Source organism: Protopterus annectens, chromosome 2.part1, assembly GCF_019279795.1.
Source record: "Protopterus annectens isolate FY-2018-M chromosome 2.part1, PAN1.0, whole genome shotgun sequence".
NCBI classification, from domain to species: domain Eukaryota; kingdom Metazoa; phylum Chordata; order Ceratodontiformes; family Protopteridae; genus Protopterus; species Protopterus annectens.
In genome coordinates this window covers 670,343,622-670,367,983 of record NC_056729.1, presented here as the reverse complement: position 1 = coordinate 670,367,983, position 24,362 = coordinate 670,343,622, and the positions used below count along the sequence as shown (strand labels likewise).

At 43.8% G+C, this 24,362-nt stretch overlaps 1 protein-coding gene across 1 annotated transcript in view; it reads left to right on the top strand.

Moving 5' to 3' along the window:
* PCM1 (pericentriolar material 1) overlaps positions 1–24,362 on the top strand; it is a gene marked incomplete at its 5' end in the record, with an annotated part of 3,258,627 nt that overhangs the window by 1,747,133 nt on the left and 1,487,132 nt on the right. Inside the window, one exon of the mRNA XM_044063494.1 lies at positions 13,962–14,018. Coding sequence (XP_043919429.1) covers positions 13,962–14,018 — 57 coding nt within the window. The remainder of the gene's footprint in view (positions 1–13,961; positions 14,019–24,362) is intronic.

Sequence of the window (24,362 nt, the reverse complement as noted above, 5' to 3'; positions counted from 1 at the left end):
GGGGGAGAGACTTCTGCATTCTTTGGACATACACAGACAGCTACGTTTCTACTTGGACAAAACTAAAGCTTTCAGAAAGACTGAGCAACTTTTAGTGGCATATGCTGCAGGATCACAAGGAAAGGCTATTTCAAAGCAGACTATTTCAAAATGGATAGGCGACTGCATTCGTTTCTGCTATTCACAACATGGCAAATCAGTGCCTAAGTGCATTAGGCCACATTCAACCAGAGCTGCAGCCACTTCAGCAGCTTTCCTCAGAGGAGTTCCAACCAAGGATATTTTGGAGGCTGCAACTTGGACTTCAGTGCACACCTTTACAAAGCACTACCACTTACCTCTTTACTCTAAATCCAGAGCAGGCTTTACCACTGCAGTTCTGCAGGGCTTCATAGCCATTCCTAATTCTATTTAGGCCCAGCCACCCAACCTCACCTTTGGGATTCAACCCAAGTTTAATGACTGCAACAGTGAAACACGATGAACATAGTACAGTTGTGTACCTACCATAAATGTAGATGTTTGAGTGTATTCACTGTTGCAGTCCAGGTTACCCACCCACCATCCCCCTTTCATTGCTGGGACTTATCTGTACTTCTCTATTCTATACAACCTATGTGGTGTATTTGCTTGTAGATGAAGGTAATGTTTGTTAGTGCATGCTTTTTTATAAGCAGAATTTTTAGCCTACCCTTTTGGGGGCACCTGACATCTGGGGCAAGAAAAACCGAAGAAAATGGCGTTGGCTGCATCTATTATACCCCTGGCGCACTGACGTCAGGGAAGAGGCGACTGCAACCGACGCCGGACCAGGACTTTGGAATTCAGGCTGACTGCGGGTAGCCTGCCAGCAGGATAATCCAAATGTAATGACTGCAACAGTGAATACACTCGAACATCTACATTTATGGTAGGTACACAACTGTACTTTCTGTAGTCCTATCTCGCCTTCATTCTTACTGATCAGATCGGAGCCAATCCTTGGCTCCGCCTCGGCCTATTTACAAGCTGGAAATCTTCTAGTTGGCTTGTTGCTAGGTAGGTATCCCATGGTGCACCAGTATAATCCCCAGATCTCGTTTGCCGCATCGACGAGTTCGGATGTGCTTCTTCTTGACTGCGGCTAAGTCTTAATACATTTTGTTCAAAATTTTGGATAAAAATTCTATTTTCACTTTTTGATAGTGTTATATAGCCTTTTATAGCTTGCGTTAGAGTCGTGTTTGTAAGTTAGCATTTATCAGAGCGCTTTTTTGTGTGCAGTTTGAGTACAGTTGGCCTTTGGCCCTATAGTACTTTGGTATCCTGTGTGCCAGTTGTTTCTCTGGGTTGTTGTATATATATATATATATATATATATATATATATATATATATATACATTTAGGCATCTACATTCATATTAGTATTTGTAGGCACCTTTTGCGCTTAGTTTAGGCTGTGTGTGCTTTCTTACATTTTATAACTAATAGCTTTACTAGTGGGGCTTCCGCTACTTATATTAGTATTTTTAGGCGCCTTTTGCGTTTAGTTTAGGTTGTGTGTGCTTGCTTATATATTAGAAGTAATAGCTTTACTTACAGAGCTTCCGCTTGTTAATATTTACAGTTATTAGTACTGCAGACAGAACGAGGCTCTGTTGACCTTCGTTCTCTTTTTTTGTTTTTTCCACTAATTAGACTGGTATTCCTTCTCTTGTGTGCGCGAGACTCCCTACGTGTTTCTGTAACCCTTAGGTCTGTTTTAGTTAGAGGGCCTGTTTTTCTTCTCTACCAGGGCTAGGCCCGTTTAAGTTAGAGGACCTAGTCCTCCCTCTTTCCTTTCTGTGTGTGTGTGAGAGTTCAGTCTTCTGTGAGATGTCTAAGGAAGCCAAGGATTATAAGCCATCTGGCTTTACAAAATGAGTGAAATGCTCACAGAATATGTCTTTAACGGATGGCCACAGTAACTGCGTATACTGTCTTGGGGCCATTCACTTACATGAAACTAGCTTATTTTGCCACTCTTTTAGTGCTAGGGTGTTGCAAGAGAGAAAAAATAAGCTCATACTAAAAGGTCTCCTAAAGCCTTCCTTTGAGGAAGATCTGGCTAGCTCTTCCTCCTCTGCTAGAGTTCAGGGATCTAAAAAGGAGAAATCCAAATCCTCTGTGTGTCTCTCCCCGGCACCGGCTGGTGTCTCGGAGCTGCCTCTTAAAATGACTAAGTCTGACAAAATTACTGCCTCATCGGCCCCACTGAGTTTGGAGCCGAAAGAGGGTTCTACTACTGTGTCTACAGGACGACACCAAGTAGTTCGGAGCAGACCACTGAGAGTATTCAACGGAGCCGGTCTACGGATCCTTTACCGGTTCCCCCACATTAAGGTCACCCATATTGCAGCGATCCCGATGTTCTTCGTGTTTCACTGTTGCAGTCATTAAATTTGGGTAATCTGCTGGCAGGTTGCCCTCATTCGGCCTGATTAACAAAGTCTTGGGTCCTGCTTTGGTTGCTGTCCCTTCTTCCATGATGTCAGGTCGTCAGGGGTATAAAATATGCAGTCGACGCCATTACATCAGTCTTTCTTGCCGCGCAGTGCCTGAAGCAGAAGCAGTTCGCAAGTGCCAGTCGGCTGACTCCTGAAATTTTCGTTTTCGAGTTTCAGAACCAAAGTCTTCCAACTAAAAGCCAAGTATCTTGTTGGGGAAACTTTTTCTTACTCCTTACCGATGTCAGTAAAAGTTAATAATTGCATTACTTGTGGGAAGCAAATACCTCATAAGGATTTTCATTTGTACTGTATTCCTTGCCTAGGTCCTGACCACAACGTACTTTGCTGTCGGTTTTGTGCTAAATTTAACCAACGCACTATTAAACGTCTATATTTTTGCTTCCAAATATTTTGGCTCACGATTTAATTATCCAGAAATGTCGTTTGTTAGCAATCCGACTACCAGCATTCCTAAAAAATGCAAAGAAAAAGACAGAGACGGGTCGTCGAGGTCCAAAACTGACGACAACTCTTCTCCTAAGCCAGTCGCCAGTTCGCCGGTACTCAGTGAGGTGCTTTTGCAACCCCTGATACCCGCTACTTCTGATTCGCAGGTCTCTACTGAGACCAATTCGGAGTCCGGTATGCCGCGGGATGCTTCAGTTATGGAACCCGTGGATGTCTCTACCTTAGATGGGTCCGGAGCTGATGTGCAGACACAGGCTTCTGAGGGTGTTTTTAGGCCTACAGATTTGTATATTAGACCGACGCCATCTTCAAAACTAAGGCCAAAATCTAAGTCTATGTCTAAAAACAGACGCCTGGGCCACATCTGGAGACCCCTATGCCTAAAAAACAAATGATCAAAATGGCTGAAGATTTAATTATTCTGATCAGAGGTAGCCAACCCTCTCCTTCTAAAAGGCCTAGGCAAGACATTGATTATGAATCTTCTGAACAGGATTCTATTTCTTCTGACTCTTCTAATGAACAGGATTTGTCTATACCTACTTATGAGGACTCTGATGCAGAAGATTCCATTCCTTCTGCTTCTCCCCCTGAGGATTTTCCTTTTGGGGAAACTTTACATACCTTAAGGGAACATTTCCACTGGGAAAGTCAGGATTTCTCTGAATCTAAAAAGAGACTTGGGGATTTTCTTCTTCCTCAGCATAGGCCTTTGGCTATACCTCCTGTTCTAGACATTGTTGATGTTTTTTCAGAATCTAGTATGGCACCTGATTCTCTGCCTCCGGCTCCTTGTAAGCCAGACAGATACTACAGGGTTCCTGACTCCCACAAATTCCTTTTCAAAAATCCTATTGCAGATCCTGAAACCATATCTCGGAATCCCAAGGGCATTAAGGCCTCTACTGCTAAAAATCCTACCCCTTCTGATGGAGATTCCAGGGGGCTGGATAGATGGGGTAAGAAGGTTTGCACTTCTGCAACCTTGGCAATCAGGGCTTTAAACTGTCAATTTCATATGCTTAAATATCAACAGCATATCATGGGTGGTCTTAAACAGAAAATTATGTTAATTTCTGCCTGTGTGAAAAATAAGGACTTACAGGATTTATTGCATTCAGCTGAACAAGTTGGAAAACATACTTTGCAATGTGGTTTTGATTCTTTGGAGGCCTCTTGCAGGGCTGCTGTAACTGGGTCTGTGCTAAGGAGGCATGCTTGGCTCAAAGAGCAAACTCTGCCTGATCATGCTAAAGCAAAATTGTTGGATGCTCCTTTAGAACAGGACCGTCTCTTTGGTAATAAGACTGAAGAAGTTTTAAAAAAGATGGAAGATAAAGCTAAATCTATGCAAACTGTGAAAGATTTTTTACAAGTGCAACCTCCTAGATTTAGTAGGCACTGGCCTACTAAGAACTGGTCCTTTCCAGTTCCTTCGAGAGCCACTCAAGTCAAACCCAGACATTCCAAAGGCTCCAGGTTTCAGTCACAAGGGACTTTTATAACAAAACAATGGGGTGCCTCCACCTCCAAATCAGTAACAAGTAGTCACCTCCCTATGGTAAACAGTCTCAATGACTTCCATCTACACTCACCAAGCACTTACCTTTTAGCTGCCCCTTTGGGGGGAAAACTGGCACTTCATGCAAGAAACTGGCAACTTATAACCCAGGACAAATGGGTTTTAAATATAGTATCCCAGGGATACAGATTTCATTTCCACAAGTTGCCAATCCCAAACGGATAGCCAGACCTGCCCCCAAATCAGTGGGCAGAGGCCCAGAAACAAGTACTGTCCCTCATGAACATGGGGACTATTCGACCAGTACCAGAAGAGGAAAAGGGACAAGGTTTCTATTCAAGACTTTTCCTGGTACCCAGAAAAGACAAATCATGGCGTCCAATTCTGGACTTATCTACTTTTCTGGACATTCCAAAATTCAAGATGCTGACTATTCAACAGTTACTTCCTATGCTAGGCAAAGATGCCTGGTTGGTAACTTTAGACTTAAAAGAGGCTTACCTGCATATCCTAATCAGGGAATATTGCAGACGATACCTCCGCTTCAAAGCAGGCTACATGCATTACCAGTTCTCTGCACTGCCCTTTGGCGTATCTACTGCGCCCAGGGTCTTTACAAAGTGCTTGCAACAGTAATTGCATTTTGCAGGCAAAGAAATATTCAGATATATCCATGCCTGGACGATTGTCTAATTCAGGCAGAAAACAAGGACATTCTTCTAAAGCATCTGGTGTTTTTAAAAAGGGTTCTAATTTGTCTAGAGTACACCATAAACGAAAAGAAATCACAACTGGTACCCTCTCAAAAAATTACATTCCTGGGTTCAAGCTTGAATACAGCTGCCCAGATGGCTTACCTTACGCCAGAAAAGCAAATTAATTTGGTAACTTACTTCAAACAGGTAGCCACAAATACCCTGCTATCTGCAAGACAAATTCTGCAAGCCTTGGGGTTCATGGCCTCCTGCATTCTTTTAATTCCATATGCAAGACTGCATATGAGGAAACTTCAGTGGTACCTAAAAAGTTTATGGAGTCAACATTGTCACAGCCTGGAAACAATGATTCCTGTCATACCTTGCCTGCAACTAGAGTTCCTGTGGTGGGCAGAGGCCTGCCATCAAAACAAGGGACTGCCATTCACTCCACCCCCTGCTGCCCAAACCTTAACTACAGACACATCTGACTATGCTTGGGGGGTACATCTGGCAGGGAAGTGCATTCAGGACAAATGGAGCCCAAGTCAAATGCACCTTCATATCACTCGGAAAGAGATGCTAGCTGTACAGAATGCACTGACAGCCTTCAAGGACTACCTTCATCCAGGACAATTAATGATAAAGACAGAAAACACAGTTATGTGGTACATAAACAAGCAGGGGGGGTACTCACTCCTACCCCCTTTGCAGACTATCCATGGCATTGTGGAGCACTGCCTTTACCTACCAAATACAACTACAACCTCAATTCCTGCCAGGAAAGCTGAATACTCTGGCAGACGACCTAAGCAGAAATCTCATGGACCCACACGAATGGAAACTGCAGCCATGGATTTTCAACCTGTTGACACGCAAATGGGGAAGTCTAGACATAGATCTTTTTGCCTCACCCCAGAACTATCAGTTGGACAAATTCTGTACAAAAACTCATCACAAAAAAGCCTGGAAAGTGGATGCTGTATCATTCAGCTGGAAAAATCAGTCTATGCTTTTCCCACTCTGCCTCTGCTCTCCAAAGTTCTACTAAAAGTCAAACAGGACAAACCAAAAGTTGTTCTGATTGCTCCAGACTGGCCTCGCCAACACTGATACCCGCTCCTGCACAATGTGTCACACCTTCCACTGTGGCACCTGCCTCAGACACCTTAATTACTGTCTCAGCAGAACAACCAAATTCTGCACACTCAGCTCCAAACTGTGAGTCTTGCAGCGTGGCTAATCACCTAAATTCACTCTTAGCATCCCTCAGCAAACCTGTGATGGATGTCATTTTGGAGGCGAGATGGAAAATATTCTGTACCTGGAATCGATCACTAGGAATCAGCACAGCAGTGCCCAATATTCCTCAGATTTTACAATACTTGACTGAGATTCTTCACAAGGGCCTTTTTTTTTCTTCCATAAAAATCCATGCCTCAGCCATTTCAGCTCATTACAACACAGAACCTCCCCCCTCTTCTCTTATCCTCTGCTAAAGCAGCATCTCATATGGGCCAAAAACTTAAGACCACCCAGGAGAGCTCCAACCCCTGCCTTGGGACCTCAATTTTGTATTGGAAAAACTCACTCTCCCTCCTTTCGAGCCAGCTGCTACTGCAGACTTAAAATTTCTCTCCTGGAAAACAGCCTTCCTTGTAGCAGTTACTTCAGCTAGAAGGGTTTTTTCTGAATTATAGGCTCTTATGGCTGTGGAGCCTTTCATTATTTTTCATGCGGACAGGGTGTCTCTCAGGACCAATCCATCCTTCATGCCTAAGGTGGTATCCAGTGTGGCTCTTAATCAGACCATTCATTTGCCAACTTTCTTTCCCAATCCACTGAACAAGGGGGAGCAGATTCTGCATTCATTGGATGTATACAGACAACTTAGATTTTATTTAAACAGGACAAAATCTGTAAGAAAATCTGAACAACTTCTGGTGGCATTTGCTGCAGGGCAGAGAGAAAGGCTATTTCAAAGCAGACTATTTCCAAATGGATAAGCCGTTGTATTCATTTCTGCTATATGCACCATGGTAAAACTATCCACCAGGGCTGCATCTACTTCTACAGCCTTTCTCAGAGGTGTTCCTACCAGAGACATTCAAGAAGCTGCTACCTGGAGCTCAGTTCATACGTTCACCAAACATTATCATTTACCTTTCTTCTCTAAATCCAGAGCTGGCTTTGCCACTGCTGTCCTGCAGGGCCTTATAGCTGGCTCTAATGCTATATAAATCCATCCTCCCAACCATAGCTTTGGGAATCTAACCAAATGTAATGACTGCAACAGTGAAACACGAAGAACATAGTACAGCTGTGTACACTTACCATAAATGTAGATGTTCGAGTATATTCACTGTTGCAGTCCTGGTCACCCTCCCTCCAGCCCCCTGTTTTTCTCTTACTATACCTCTACTTTCTTTACTATGCTTAAAATCCTTTTTGGTGTATTTGCTTTTGTTTGGAGGTATATTTTTTTGTGTTTTTAATTTCATGTATATATATTTTGCTCCCCATTTGGGGGGCATCTGACATTTGGGGCAAGAAAGACTGATGTAATGGCGTCGGCTGCATGTTTTATACCCCTGATGACCTGACGTCATGGAAGAAGGGACAGCAACCAACGCAGAACCCAAGACTTTGTTAATCAGGCCGACTGAGGGCAACCTGCCAGCAGATTACCCAAATGTAATGACTGCAACAGTGAATAGACTCTAACATCTACATTTATCGTACGTGTACACAACTGTGCTTTCTCCTACTCCGTCTTCCAGGAGTTTATCAGAAGATGTGGAGAGGGTAGTGCTGAGACTTCTGAACTCATCTGTCTTACCTAAATAGTTGTTGGCTCCGACCCAGTTGGTTCTGGGGCCACTTGAGTCCATCCCCCCTTCGGTGATTCCTCCTCTGAGCCATGCTGGTCTCTCGGAGCTGGTGGAACCCTTGGCTCCAGCTTCCCCTGAGATTGTTTTGGAGCAGAGTTCCGTTCCGACACTCTTGGTGCAGTCCATGGTGTCTTGGAATCGAAGCTCCCTGGTCAGCCCTGACAGGGACGCCTGGAACCAAACCTCTTTGGTTCTGTGCCTTCCTCTCGGCGCGTTGGTGAGGGTGAGCTCGAACCCTACGTCTATCTCGTGGTCGACTGCTCTGGAACCGATGGCATCCTTGGAGCCGAGGAGGGCGGCATTCGGGATGATGAGGAGTGTGCTGTCTCGATCATCAGCTCCTACCAGGGGTACCAACACTCTACCTTTTAGGGGACCTAATTCTGTCTCCGCTCCTACCCCCACTCTGGACAGCAGAGACCCGCAGCCTCAGGGGCCACCGGCTGGTGGCCCCCATTCTTCAAGACTTCCCCAGATTATCCTTCCAAGGAGCCCCCGAAGAACAGAACATGCAAGAGGAAGCATGTAGACTCCCAGGACGAGCCTCTTACCTTGGACACCGACCTCGAGGAGTCAGAAGGGTCCCCTAAGTCATCCTTTGATAATGTCTCCTTCGTAGACATCCTGGAGGTCCTTAAGCAGAGGTGTGGCTGGCCCACTGTCACCCCTTCTGATGAGGAGTCAGTGTACCTGAAGGCTTTCGGGTCTCAAACTTAAGCCTCTTTGGTGTCTCCTCCCTTCGACGAACTGATGAAACTCGTTAGAAGGTGTGGGATACTCCTGATGCTGTGGTGCTAGTCCCCAGGAGACCAAATAAATTTCTTTCTGCACCCAGGGAAAAGGAATTTCTGTCTAAAGGTGTTTCCATGGCTGCCATGGTGGTGAAGGCGGCCACTAAGAAGGAGCTAGCGGAACCTACTACTTCTGTTCATCCGCCAAATAAAGAATCTTGAACGATGGACAGATATGGGAAGCGTATCTTTTCGTCAGCGGCATTTACCCTTAGATCGCTGAACTACATTACACACTTCACGAGGCTTCAGAGAGATCTCCTTGAGGAGTTAGGAGATTCTCTACAAGGTAAATGCACTGAGGGAGTCCCTGACACAGTCTCTCCCAGTTGTCCACCTTGCACTCTATTGTCAGCTCATCCATGAGGCTTATCTTGTATACAGCCGATGGAGTGAGTAGAGCAGTGGGTTCAGGAATTTCCCTAAGATGTCATTCCTGGATGCGTTTGTGTAATTTTGCGGAACCGTTTGTCTACCTTTACCAACGCCCCTTCGGTTCTTCATTGTTTGGACCCAAGGTAAAGGACACACTCACCCGGTGCGAGCAAGAAGGAAAAAAACACTTTGCCATGGGAGTACGTTTTACTGTCCCCTGTAGATCATACCCTAAGGGTCCGAGAGGTGGTAAACTGTGGTTCAAGAAGTCCCAGAGGTTTTTCCAAGATGCACAGGGTGACTCCTCCTTCAGAGGCAGAGGAGGAGGGGGAAATGGTAGACGTTGCCCTAGGGGCAGGGGTGGGCAGCAAAACCAAGGAGGCCGCAAATCGTTTCGGGGCCGGCCTTACCAGCGCCCCTGATGTGGGGCCCGACTGCTCTTCTCTGGAGCCGGTCGTGGGTCGCAATTCTTTGTATCCAGAAGCCTGGCTAAGTATCACTCAAGACAAATGGGCACAAAGAATAATTACCAGAGGTTATGTCATACCCTTTGCCACCTTATGTCCCCAAGAGGATCCCTGGATGTTCCACCCAATCACAGGTATCAGGCAACTGTGGAGGTCAACAAGTTGCTGACAAAGAGTCATCCAGACTGTCCCAGTAGATCAAATAGGATCCGGAACTTAATCCAGATTCTTTTTAGTGCCAAAAGGTACAGGGGACTGGAGGCCCATCTTGAACCTCAGCAGATTGAACAAATCAGTAAAGAAGGGCAAGTTCCGGAGGGCGACACTGCCGTCTATACTCCCGTTACTAGGGAAAGAGACTTAGATGTACTCAATAGACCTCCAAGACACTACCACATAAAAATGGACAGGGTGTCGAGGCGGCATCTACGCTTCCGGCTGGGAGCCAGTCACTACCACTTTTGTGCTTTGCCCTTTGGTCTCACCACAGCCTCCAGGGTGTTCACCAACTGTATGGCAGTAGTGACAGCTTACCTTAGATATTGAGGATTCCAGGTGTTACTGTATCTGGATGACTGGCTCCTTACCACCTTCACCAGACATCTACTTCTTCAGACCAGGGATGCTACCATTCAACTTTGGCCTCCGGTCTGCTTTATGCTTTCCCTCCGTTTCCCCTTCTCTCAAGGGTGATTCAGAAAGCTCAATCCTTGGGAAGCAGAATGATTCTGATTGCCCCACATTGGCCTCAAGTATGGTGTCCCTTTCTTCAACCATACGTTGTGGACACTCCTTGGATTCTGGACCCTCTACCAGATTTACTGACACACATGTCGGGACAGTCCCCACCCCTCTCTGAGGACACTCCGGTTGACAGCCTGGCTACTCCACTTCCATCGCTAGTCGGACGTCATCATTTTTCACCGGAAGTGGTCGTCCTCCCATAAGCCATCCACTAGAAAGATTTACTCTAGCAAATGGAAAAGGTTCTCCATCTGGGCTCATACTAGAGGGTATCAATCCTTATACAGCTCCAATAGATTCAGTTCTGGAATTCTTGTCAGTGCTTTTCTATCAGGGATCCGCATCAGCCACCATCAAAGTTCAGCTGGCGGCAATATCTAATTTCCACGTAGTGAATGAACCTAGTCTTATGGCTCACAGACTATGCAAGGCATTCCTCAAAGGTACCCTGTTGCTTCGTCCCCCAGTGTCCGAACCCGTCATGCCCTGGGACCTCAATTTTGTTCTTCAAGCCCTTACTCTACCACCTTTTGAACCTGCAGCTACCTGTGAATTAAAATTCTTAACATGGAAAACAGCATTTTAATAGCAGTCACTTCAGCACGGCGGGTCTCGGAAATTCAAGCCCTCTCCATCAAACCCCCATATTTAATCTTTCACAAAGATAGGGTCTCTCTTAGACCAAATCCATCGTTTCTTCCTTAACATTAATCAGTCCATTGAGCTGCTAGTGTTCTTTCCCCACTTCTCTAACAAGGCAGAATTTAGATTTCACCAATTGGATGTACATAGACAGTTGCGCTTTTATCTACACCGGACAAAAGATATCCAGAAGTCTGACCAACTCTTTGTTTCCTTTTCGGAAAACCGATTGGGTTCTCCGATATCCAAGGTTACGCGGTCTAGATGGATAGCCAGTTGCATCTCTTTCATCTATCAGGCAGGAGATAAAAATTTACCATTTCCAGTCAAGGCACACTCTACGCGGGCTATCTCCACATCCACAGCCTATCAAGCTAGATTGTCAATGGATGATATATGTGCTGCAGCTACTTGGACTTCTCCCCACACCTTTGTTTCTCATTACAAATTGGACGTGGTCTCCAGGGGCAGATTTTCCTTTGGTTCCACAGTTCTCAGGAGTATTTTCCTATGAGCCACCCAGGATGTAGGTGCTAGGGACACTGTCCCACGGGTAAGAATGTAGGCGAGATAGGACTACATAACATCAAGAAGTTATGTACCCACCATAATGTTCGATGTATGTAGTCCATCTCTCCTCACATTCTTACTTACCCACCCACCTTCCCCCCTACCTGGAGGATTTGGAGCATAGGATTTGGAGTATAGGTTGTCACCTGCTGAGTCCCTTTCTTTAGTGATTGTTTATATAGATGTGAGTGAGGTGTGTATGAAGTACATATGTTGTTTCGCAGCAAACTAGATCTGGGCATATGGAGCAGTGCACCATGAGATACCCTGTTAGCCCAGCCAATGCGACACTTTGAGCTAGTAAAAATCGGCCGAGTCGGAGCCGATATGCGGCTCCGAACCCACGGGTAAGAATGTGAGGCGAGATGGACTACATACATCGAACGTTATGGTGAGTACATAACTTCTTGTTCTGGCATATTGGCAAGCTAGAAGGGCTTTAATGCCCGTGCTTGAAACATTTGTATGTATGTATGTATTCAACCAAAACGTGAGTACCGGCTTTGTCCCAGCCGAGTGGAGGACCACCACTGTCATCCCTTTACACAAAGGTGGAACATCCACCGATCCAGGAAATTATAGACCTGTCAGCCTAACTAGCCTGATCTGCAAGGCCATGCAATAGATTGTCATGGACCTCATTGACCAGGACATTGGCAACATCCAAACACTCGACCCCACACAGTTTGGCTTTATCAAGGGGAGAGCATGTCTTAAATCTGGTCAACGACTTTGAGACAGTCACCAAAGCCATGGACGAGGGAAGACTGTGCCCACTGCCTACCTTGACCCAACCAAAACCTTCGACACAAGCCCCACTCTGGCATAATAGATAAACTCTCTCAACTAGGCATTGATCCATATGTCACCAGATGGGTAGCAAACTAGCTCACTGACAGAACGCACCTAATCAAAATAGAGGAAGCTACCTCAAGCAGTAGACCCATAATGAGCGGCATACCCCAGGAATTGGTCTTGGGGCCTCTGTTATTTGGGATGTACTTCTCTGAGGTGCAGGCCAAACCAGTGGGCTATGGCTGACCAGGTTTGCAGATGACTGCAGTCTGGGTGCGGTCATCAATGCTCTTAGTGATGTGGATGTCTTCCAAAGGGCTCTCACCCAAATAAATGACTGGTACCAGAAACATGGCCTCAAGCTGAAAGTCAAAAAAAGTGCATCATCGTCCTGGAGAGTGGACGCCCCACATATCACATTAATAACGTCCTAAGTACGCAATCAGTAGTGAGGGGTTTGGGCACCCAGGTTGATAGCAACCTAACTTTTGACCAGCATCTTGCTTCTGTTGTATGGAAAGCTTTCTGCATGGCCCACCTCATAAGTAAAGGGTATCTCATCGTGGGACAAAGAGGTCATAACTTCCCTGTATCCATATCTTATAAGGCCAATTATTGAGTACAATGGCCCCTTCAGCATGTACCTCGCAAAGCACATGCAGCAGCTGGAGAGACCACAGAAGTTCCTCACCAGGAGAATCCAGGGCCTCAAACATCTACCCTACAGAGATAGGCTAAAAGCCCTGTCCCTCTACTCAGTTTCGTACAGACTCCTCAGAGGTGGCCTCTTTCTGGCATACAAAGCAATCTCACACCTCATCATGATGGGACTGCAAGTCAAGCTCCACTTAAATAACCCGTACGCACGACCTCAACCTGATCTGCAATATCACGAGGTCTTGTTGGCAGGACAGATTTGTGTCCCAGAGACTTTACCATCTGTGGAATAGACTCCCTCTCCACATCAGAGTACCTCATTATCCCTTGTTAACTGCAACCTGGATAATTGGATGGGAAACAGAAAATATACTCCTGGGATTCCACCTGTGTCCGTGCTGGACAAGGTCTTTGGATGCTGACTTGTCTAAACATGGGCTAAACTCTTGGCTGGGGTTATAAGGGCCTCAGGGCCAATAGCCTAGTAACCTCCTATAAACCTGTATAGCTAAGGCTACTGCAACAGTGATTTGATCAAACATCTACCGTTATGGTAAGTGCAACTTACTTTTGAAAAACTACACTGTTTTCATATAAAATTTTATATTCGTATTTGCATTTTTACATGTAAACTTCCATCCCAATTGATATATATTTAATTTGTTCTAACTTGTCTTGCTTGCAGCACAGCATTAATAAAATTAGGCAGTTTCATCAGATTTAGGAAGCAGAAGTGAGGAAAGTACAAATATTTAAGATTCTGAATGTGTTGCGTTTATTTCTATTTTCCCAGTTAGTGTTTTGTGTTTTCTTGCATCAGCAAATGCACCTTACTGTATGTTTATCACTGCTTGTCTGTCCCCCCTTTCCTACAGCATGTACTAGGAGGGCACTGCACCAGTCTAACAGAAATGCATGCACTGAAGTACCAGGTAATATATCATCTCTCTGGACATTGACTGTCTATAGATGTCCTTATTTTGATTGTTACTGATGCTGTAATTTGCATGGGGGAAGGTTTGCACTGGTATATGTGCTGTATAAGATCTTTTCCATTTAATTCAAATGCTGCTGTATTGCTTTAAGTGCCAAACTTGTACAGGACCATGACTTTTGAGTTGTGTTCCATCAGATTTATTTTGTGGTGGTAGTATGTCTTGGGATTAACCAAAGAAGAGTTGATATTGCCATTGCATATTTAGGAAAGCTAAACATAATGAAATGGTTGCAGCTTTTGGGATTTGAATCCAAACTGCCTAGAAACATTTAATTTGTTTCTAGCTGCACTGGCAGTACAACTCCAGCTTTGTGTTTCAGGTGCACAGGTTTTTTTCAGTATGTGACATGGTCAGTGTAGCTCTGGCATACACTTTCTGCAGTTGGTAATTTCCTCTCAATATCTCTAACTTGTAAATTTCTGGATTTTCTGACATCCCTACCTGAGGGGATGTGTGCCTTCTGCCATTGTACACTGCAGTGTCACTTTGGCTAGAAAGTTGCACTTACCCATCTACTGTTTACTGTCTAATATTTACAATGTTTGACTGAAATTGTTTATCATGGGAAAGTTCCCATTTTCAAAGTCCAAATTTCTGAAATTTTAAGTGAACTATGAACCACGTTGGCTGATGTACAATTTCACAACCTGAGATATTAACTTAAGTATTAGCACTTCATTATGGTTGCATACTTGATAGAAAATGAAAAGCTCAAGGTCTACCTTAGGTTTGTTACAATGATGTCTGTGGAAGGTGCCTACAGCAGGGACTGAGAAGAAACATCCTGTGTGTGTGATCTCAGGTTAGTGCCAGAATGACAGAGAATTAAAGGATGATGAAAGTCGGCCATCGGTCAATTCTTCATCCATGTAGTTCTTCCTGTATGGTGATGGCCTTGTTCTTTAGTACTCATGAGCTCCCACTTCAGCTGACAAGAGGTCAGGCTTATATATGTCTTTAGCCATTGACAACAAGAGCATGAAAGTTACTGCCCCAGCAAACTACCTTGAGGGATGCTTCATAAGGTGTCTGCCCCACCTATCCCACATTAGAACATCCAGTTTCATGTGGAATGGCCCCTTCTTTCCCTTGTGCTGGTTCACTGATTGCAGTCTGAGCTAAGAAGCCTTCTCCTCAGGTTTCCCTTCTTAGTTTAGTAGTCTGTGACCTGGGTAGAGGACACACTGTCTAGTCCTTTTACTCCATTTGTGTCCATGAACTGTCATCTTTAGGTGCTGGACATAAGGCTAGAAAACCTAGGTTGTGAATGTGGTTGTACTAGTGGCATGACTCACTGTTTAAGCTTAGGCCATCTTTTTTGATTACCATGTTTTGGGTGATAACTTCTTTGAACAGGCCTGCAGAAATCTAATTTAGAATCTTCAAAAATGAGGTCCGGTGTTGGTCACATCTGTGGAATCTGAGTGATATCCTGTCCCCATTTCTGTCTTTCTAGGTTACCAAGGTTTGTGAGATGAATGCGTTGTCTGTTTGAATGAAGAGAGCCTCTAAGCATCAGTCAGCCTTGACCTTTTTGTCTGTGCTAGCAAAGTTTCCAAGAAGGGTGACTACACTGACCCAGCAGTTACTTATCTTGACTTTCTTATGGGAACATTTGTGAGGGGGCCAGTTCTCTAAGTTCATCATGGTTTGGAGAGCTGTCATTAAGGATTTGTGTTTATTGGATGCTGTCACTAATGGCGGTGTATTGGTGCTGTTAGGCTGTCCTGCATGAAAGGCTTTGATCTGGAAGCAGCACATCTCCTCTGAGCTTCTGGAATAGGCCCAGACTGTCACAGAACGGTTGCAAAGACTTTCTTGTTTTTGATGAAGGGCAGCAAGTTCTGTTCCTAGCTTTTCCTTTTTCTGAACAGGACTTTCTTAAGGGGTTATATCACCGAGTGTACATGGCTTGTCTGGCATTGACAGGTGTGACGAATGCTTCCTTGCACATCATTGTTTCTTATCCTCTCATAAGGTTTCTTCATTTTGATTTGGGTAGGCATTACCTTTTAAGATATACTACTAAAATTTTGCCCTGTTCTTTGCACCTTGTGTGTTTTACCATGGTGCTAGGAATGGCGAGAGACCCTGTCTGAATGTTTGGCTTCTGTAACTCCTTTTGAAGTCTTTCCTAGAGGCATGTCTGCCTTGAGCACTCCCATGGTTGCAGACCCTGAACTAGTCTTCATCTAGAAGTCATCTTGTTTGTAAACACTGGTGTCTCCAGATTTAATCTCAGATCCCTTCTCAGTGGAGTGCTTTCATGTGAGCATAGATATGTCACTCATTCTTGCCTAAGAGACCAATAAGTCATAGTCTTGGCAACTATTGTGAGGCAACAGTGAAGAGTCCTGCGTAGACCCCCTTGAGCTTTATGAGAGCTGTAATCTTAAATTTGTTTACACTGCTGAAAACCTGATTAATGCAGCAGTTACAAGTCCAAATATATAAATTCATCATGAGTTAAAGGCCTTAATTTGTTGCCAGACTATTAGGCTCTAGCTTGATGGATGGTTGGCTTTGCCTTCCATTAGTGGAACCCATCTCTTTGCCAGACAGCAGACACTTCTTTAGTAAGTTATATAGCACCCTTTGGTGTCTGCTGGTTATAGTGTACCTCAGAGACTGACCTTTTTGACACCTGGGAAAGTAATAAGGTTTTTTTTAGGCATAGAGGCCTATCCCATCCGCTGTATATTTCATAGCATATTCCTCTTGACATTTCCTTCTTTCCTTGTGATTATGTATATATTGGAAGATTGGGGGTCCTCTTCATTGCCCCATTGTGGCTGAAAAGACTGCGGTGTCTGATCTCCAGTCCATGGCTGTGCAAGACAGAAAAGTCCCCCTTGACTGAGGTGACAGCTGGCTGCACCTCATGGCCTGGCTTCTCTTGTATACATTTTTTGTTTATACTTTACATTAATCCCTTTCTTTCATTGAGGTACTTTAAAATCTTCACTACCTGTCTGAAAGAGTGTCATCTACAAAGTTCTTTTTCTGATATCTTGCAGTATACATCATTAGTCCATCCTGCATGAAAGAGCTTCTGTTTTACCACACGGGATATGGTGGATCTAGTAGTGCGGCTGAAGTCATCCCAGAGTTGCTTATTTTATCAACATGCTTCCACACCTTTGGAGTCTACTAGTTTGGGTGGTTTTGCGAGGGTCCAGTGCTCAGCAGCTTATGCAGGTGTGTTAAAAATGACCTTTCCCATTTAGCATTTATTAATTTATTAGTTATTAATAATACTACAGTGGCATTCTGCATTGGTTGCAACATTTCTGGGTTTATTTTAATTAACACATTTCTTTTGTTTTGTGATGTTTGCAGTTAGATTACATATCTATGGTTATATTTAATGTTTATAATTTTTTATGTATTGCCACCTAGTTTTATACAGTTGAATGCATTTGACCTTGCTCCCACCAGATCTTGCATTTGTTGAAGTTGCCAAGAAATCTCCCACTTCTCAGAAGTATTAGAGTTGCTGGGTAACCTCTCACTTCACAGACATGTTCTAAGTAGTAAGACATCTGCATTTAGAGAATCTTCCTATTCAGCATCTCTCAGCATTCAGTTGATATTGACCAGTCCCAGAAATGTATGGCTTGAACCAGTATAATTCTGTTTTCAAGGTGCATATCTCTGCATCTCTGCACATTATGACCTTGTTGAGGACAGTATTGTGTACACTGTCAGCTGGTTAAGTTGCTCATTAACACCGTAATTAAAAGTGAGTTATGTTTAGCAGCTGTGTGGTACGCTGTTTTATTCCATTTTTTAATTTTACTTTCACAGAAATATGACTAAAATTTAAAAAAAAAAATCCCACTTTCAGGACATTTTATGCATAAGTATTTCACTAGTACTTTAAATGTTGTCGCCTCACAGTAAGACGCTGTCCAGTTCGATTCTCAACTAGAGCGTCTTCTGCTTGGAGATGTGCGTGAATGGGCGTACCTTCGTTGAAGGTTGTGCGTCAGGCCTGGCAAGCCGGTAAGTAAAAATCAACTGCCAATCATTAGCGGACCAGAGTTCCGCTGTGGCGACCCCTAACCGGGAAAAGCCAAAAGACACAAACAAACAAACTTTAAATGTTCTAATAGAATTGTTAACCTGAGTTTTTTCCAAAAATGTATGGAAATCCTCACTCATAAGTTAGATGGCATGTTACTTTTTGCCAGCCCCCCCTCCCCCACAACACCTGCACATAGTAGGAGGCCATGGCTAGCCATTTCATGTCTTGTTGCCCTCCTCCCCCAAGCATAGTAACAGGCTGTGTGTGTGAATTCCCTGTCCAGTGTGTATACAAGATGAGCTTCCAAAAAGTATTTGCTCAGAGCAATTAATCTCATTGCTTATCGAGCAAGCTCTAATCACTGAACTGGAGATAGTCATTTAGATACATTTTGGATATTCTGGTATAGATTTCTCATATTTAAAAAATGCTTGCAGAAGACGTGTAAGATGATATGTAAAATGTTTGCGTGAGTAGTGGTAACGGTACACCCTACCCATTTTGTTTTAAATTATTGTGATTGGGCATATGTAACAAATGTTTCAAGCTGTAATACATTATTTCAGTCATTATTTCTTTCACTTGGATAGCAATATCAGATTAGGACAAAAAAGGCAGGGAAAGGAGCTGGAAAAGATGAAATCAAAAGGACATTTCTTGTTTACTGTTAGGTGATGGTCTGTATGGCCTTGGGGGAGGGGGGGCATGTGCATAAGTGCAGCAGATTGCAGTATATTACTTTAAGCCATTTCATTTTGATCAGTGTCTAGCATCGAGGAGCAGAAAAGTGGGGGGGTGTTGAAAGACAGACAGCTAGTAAAAGAGGTTGATCACTGTTAGACGTCTGTTTATTGCTTCCCATAAAGGAGCAGTTTGAGAGAATATAAGAGCAACAAATTAAACTACATTGTTGCTGCTGGAAGTCTTGTTTCTCTTTGCAGAAGTTGTTGCCTCCTTGTTGTCACTCTGTAATTGTCTACTAAATTTGAAGTAAACGTAGTATAGTTGACTTAATTCTTGCTGTAAAGAAGAGTGTCATTTTCCAGTTGACGGTGGAAGAAGTGGAATATGCGGCTGAAAGCAAACAATTTTGTGGTTGATTCTTGTGTTAGAGCAGCATGCCCATTTTTTGGAGTCTTCATCTAGAGATCTGTGAAACATATTTTAGTTAAATACGTTGGAGATGACAGTTTTGCTACAATAAGTATTGAACTGTGGGAATTAAGATTGTTTACAGCATAGTTTGTGTTTGGAATGGAGGATGCAGAGTTCTTGATCAGTAAGTGGCCACAGAATCTCCTAAATGCTAGATGTTCATACTATTAATCACTGTTACAGCAACCTTAAGTGTTTGGGTTAAATTCCTGCATAGGATATAACAGCCAGCTTCCAAACCTTCAGGACGTCTTCCACGTGCCCAGTCAGTCATTTCAAGCTGAACTGAATGAAAAGGCAGGTTTGGACACCAAGCTCTTCAGTTCTTTCCTGATGCCAAAGAGTAAACTCCTCTGAGTCTTTCAAAGATCAGTGGTTGACTCTCGTTGTTCCTATGATGGGCAGATAAGTTCCCTTTGGGAAAAAAAACTTCCATTTAAAAAAAAAATGTTTATTAATGCTTTTATGATCAGGAAAGTTATTTTTAAGCTAAGAGTTTATTTCCACAGATTGTCATGAGAATATATTGTACTTTTAAAATGAGAATATTTTTTTCTTTGTTTAAAAGTAACTGAATTTTTATTTTCTGTAGAGGTATTGTTTATTTTACTTTTCAGGCTGGAAAAGTGTTTTAAAGTGTGTGTGAAAAATGTGACTTCTAAAGATTCACCCAGTAAAAATGCACCAGTGGAGTAAATAAAGCTCAGTTCTTTACTGAAACACAGGTTTATTGTTATAAGCCATGACTTCTAAAGATTATTTTTTTACTGTCTTTTGCTGCTTGTTTTTCCTAGGGACGACTACATTTTTGACCATGGAAGAAACTACCAGTCCCACAGTCTGTCTGTCTTTCTTCCAGCCACAAAAGAAAATGTCCTTGTTTTATCACAGTGTTCTGCTCATATCCCTGGGGAAGCTGCTGTTGCTGCCACCCCCATTAATAACACAGTTGGCCCCATTTTTCCTGTCAAAAAGAAACAGTTAAACATGTATCTACTACTCAGTGCAGCTTTTACCTGCACAGTTGTGATTACAGGGACTCTGCATTCTTCCTGTATAGATATGGGCCCTTTAGGGGGTGAGAGGGGGGTAAAGTCTGCACTGAATCTGTCTGCCAGGATGGTGGCAATATCAGTTGGTTCTGTAATTTTCATGCCGTTGTGCAGTAACTCAGAGCAGATCTGGGTGTTGACATTGAGATTCTTGACATAGCTGTAGAATGCTTTGTGGTTGTACCTAGAATCAGTGGCAATTTTGTTTTCGTAGCTAGCTTTGGAGGATCCTATAATGGATCTCAGCTTCTTATCGAGGCTGACCAGGGAGCTCCTCCACTCATGGGATTTTACTCTGTTTTGCAACAGTTTCTTCCTTCTGTTGTAGAGTTTATTTATGGCAGGGGACCACCAGATTGGCTTCCTTTGGAGGATAGCGTCTTGGTTCTGTTTGGGATAGCACGATCCTTGCACTCATGTAAGTGGTTATAGAGTGCATTTGTAGAATTCAGCAGTCATAACTGTATAGCCCATCTGCATGGGTGCCATGACGTTCGCCACTTCTGTCTTAAGCATGAAGTTGGCTTTGGAGAAAATGTTTACCATGGTTCCCTTAATGGGGGGTGGGGGCGGGATGTGGATATCTAGGGTGATTAGCTTGTGGTCGGATCTGACCAATGAGGAGGTGACTTCAGGTGTGAAATGCCAGACACTCATGTTGTTAATGACTAAGTTTAGGATATTGTTGTCCCTGGTGGGGGCGTGGATAAGTTGATCCAGGGCACTGGAATTTATGAATTCCAGAAAGCGTTGAGCGAAGGAGTTAGTACGAGTAGTTTTCCCAGTTAATGGTGGTGTAGTTGAAATCGCCCATTATTAGGGTGTTTGGTTGAACCCTAATATTTTCCAGTATATCAAGAAAAGAGGAATGGGAATTCTGGGGCATGGTGGGGGATCTGTAGCAAGCTACAATTTGGATTGCAGATGTTCTCCATGTTTCACTGTTGCAGTCATCACATTTGGGTTATCTGCTTGCAGTAGCCCTCAGTCGGCCTGATTATCAAAGTCTTGGGTCCTGCGTCAGTTGTCTCATCTTCCATGACGTCAGGTAGTCATGGGTATAAAGCATGCAGCCGATGCCATTACATCAGTCTTTCTTGCCGTGCGGTGCCCGAAACAGAAGCAATTTGCAAGTGCCGGTCGGCCGACTCCTGAAATTTTCATTTTCGAGCTTCAGAATCGAAATCTTCAACTAAAAGCGAAGCACCCCGTTGGGGAAAATATTTCTTGCTCTAAACCGATGTCAGTAAAAGTCAATAATTGTATTTCTTGTGGAAAGCAAATACCTCATAGATTTTCATTCATACTGTATTCCTTGCCTAGGCCCTGACCACGATGTACCTTGCTGTCGGTTTTGTGCCTTATTTAAACAACGAACTATTCGTTGTCTCTGTGTTTACGCTTCTAAATATTTTGGTACTCTGATCAATTATCCAGTTATGTCTTTGGTAAGCCATCTGACTACTGACATTCCAAAAAATGCAAAGATAGACAGAGACAGGCCGCCTAGGTCCAAAGCTGCCGTTGACGCTTCTCCTAAGTTAGTCACCAGTTCGCCTGTACTCAGTGAGGCGCTTTCGCAGCCCCTGATACCCGCTACTTCACATTCGCAGGCTTCTACTGAGACCCATTCGGAGTCTGGTATGCTGCAAGATGCTTCAACTGTGGAACCTGCGTATGTCTCTACATTGGATGGGTCTGGAGCTGCTGTGCAGGCACCGGCTTCTGAGGGTGTATTCAGGCTTTACTGACTTGCATATTAAACCGACGTAATCTTCTTCAAGGCCTAAAACTTGAACCATGCCTGGAAAACCGACGCCCAGACCACATTGTCAGGCCTCTATGCCTAAAAACAAATGATAAGAATGGCTGAAGACCTTATTACTTTAATCAGGGGAAGACGGCCTTCCCCCATCTAAGAGACCTAGATCTGAATTTGCTTAGGATACTTCTGATCAGGATTCTGAAATTTCTGTTTCCTCTGATTACCAGGATTTACCCTTGTCTGTCTATGAGGATTCTGATGGAGAGGACTCTATTCCCTTTGCTTCCCCTCCAGAGGATTTCTCTTTTGGTGAAACCTTGCATACTCTTAGGGAGCATTTTCGGTGGGAAAGCCAGGATTACTCTGATTCTAAAAAGAGGCTTAGGGATTTCTTACTCCTGCCCCAGCACAGGCCTTTAGCTATCCCCCCTGTACTAGACATTGTTGATGATGCTTTTTCGGAATCTAGCTTGGCACCTAACTCTTTACCTCCTGCTCCCAGAAAACCTGCTAGATATTACAGGGTTCCTGACTCTCACAAGTTCCTTTTTAAAAATTCTACTGCTGATCCTGAGACTATTTCACTGGGACCCAAGGGCATTAAGGCTACTACTGCCAAAAATCCTACCCCCTCTGATAGAGATTCCAGGGCGCTGGATAGATGGGGTAAGAAGTTGTACACTTCTGCTACCTTGGCTATTAGGGCCTTAAACTGCCAGTTTCATATGTTAAAGTATCAACAGCATATTACTGGATTGCTTAAACAGAAAATTATGTTGATTCCTGACTGTGCTGAAAATAAGGATTTATAGGATTTAATGTATTCTGTTGAACAAGTTGGAAAACATACTTTGCAATGTGGTTTTGATTCACTAGAGGCATCTTGCAGGGCTGCTGCCACTGGGTCTGTACTTAGAAGGCACGCTTGGCTTAAGGAGCAGTCTTTGCCAGATCATGTTAAAGCTAAATTTCTGGATGCTCCCTTAAATCAGGAACACCTGTTTGGCAACAAAGCAGAAGTAGTACTTTAGATGGAGAAAAAAGCTAAATCTATGCAAACTGTTAAAGATTTCCTACAAGTACAGCCTCCAAGATTTAGTAGGCATTGGCCTTCTAAGAATTGGTCCTTTCCTGCCTCTTCCAGGCCTTCTCAGTCCAAACCCAGAACCAGCAAAACACCCAGGCTTCATCCCAGGGTACTCACAGGACTAAGCAGTGGGGTCTCCCACTTCCAAATGAGGGAGTAGTAAGACTCCCCTATGGTAAACTGTCTCAATGACTTAACTTTAAAACTTCCAAGCCCTTCTCAACTGACTGCTCCTTTAGGGAGAAAAATTGCTCTGCAGAAAAAAAATGGGAACTCATTACCAGGACAAATGGGTTTTAAATATAGTTTCCCAAGGATGCGGATTTCACTTTCACACTTTACCAACCCCAAATGGTTAGCCAGATCTACCCCCAAATCAGTGGGCAGAAGCTCAAAAGCAAGTATACTCTCTCTTAAGCATAAGGGCTATTCGACCTGTACCAGAAGAGGAAAAAGGGACAAGGTTTCTACTCAAGACTTTTCCTGGTACCCAGAAACACAACTCATCAAGTCCTATCCTGGACCTACCATGCTTTTCGGCCCCAAAACTTGGACCAAACCACAAAAGGAGGGGGAGTATCAATATTCGTCAGATACCTACACCTCCAGGTTGGTGGCACAGCACGAAGCATCAGAGACCATCCATGTGCAACTAACAGTGGGTAAAACTGCCTTCCAGTTTATAGCCTGCTACAGATCACCCTCCCAAACCCAGGAACCCCACTCAGCCTTCCTGAGAACACTGGAAAATATGAAGGTCTCTCCAAACACCATTATATTGGGCGACTTCAACTACCCAAACATAGACTGGGAGCATTACTCTAGCTCCAACACCCTAGCCCAAAGGTTCCTAGAATTTATAAACTCAAATGCTATGGAACAACTTGTTACCACTCCCACAAGAGGGGAAAACATACTGGACCTGATCATCACCAACATGGGGACTCTATGCTCCAGACCAGAAGTGTATCCCTCATTGGTAAGATCAGACCATAAACTAATCTCACTGGATATTCACATCCCGACTCCACCCACTGCCCTGAAAACCACAGTGAAAAACTTCTCTAATGCAAATTTCACACTCCTCAAAACCGAGGTGGAATCCTTCAAAGCCCCCGGGTCTGTAGAAAATATAGCCCAGACTGCAGAATCCTTTATAAACGCATTCTATGAACACCTTCAGGAATGCATG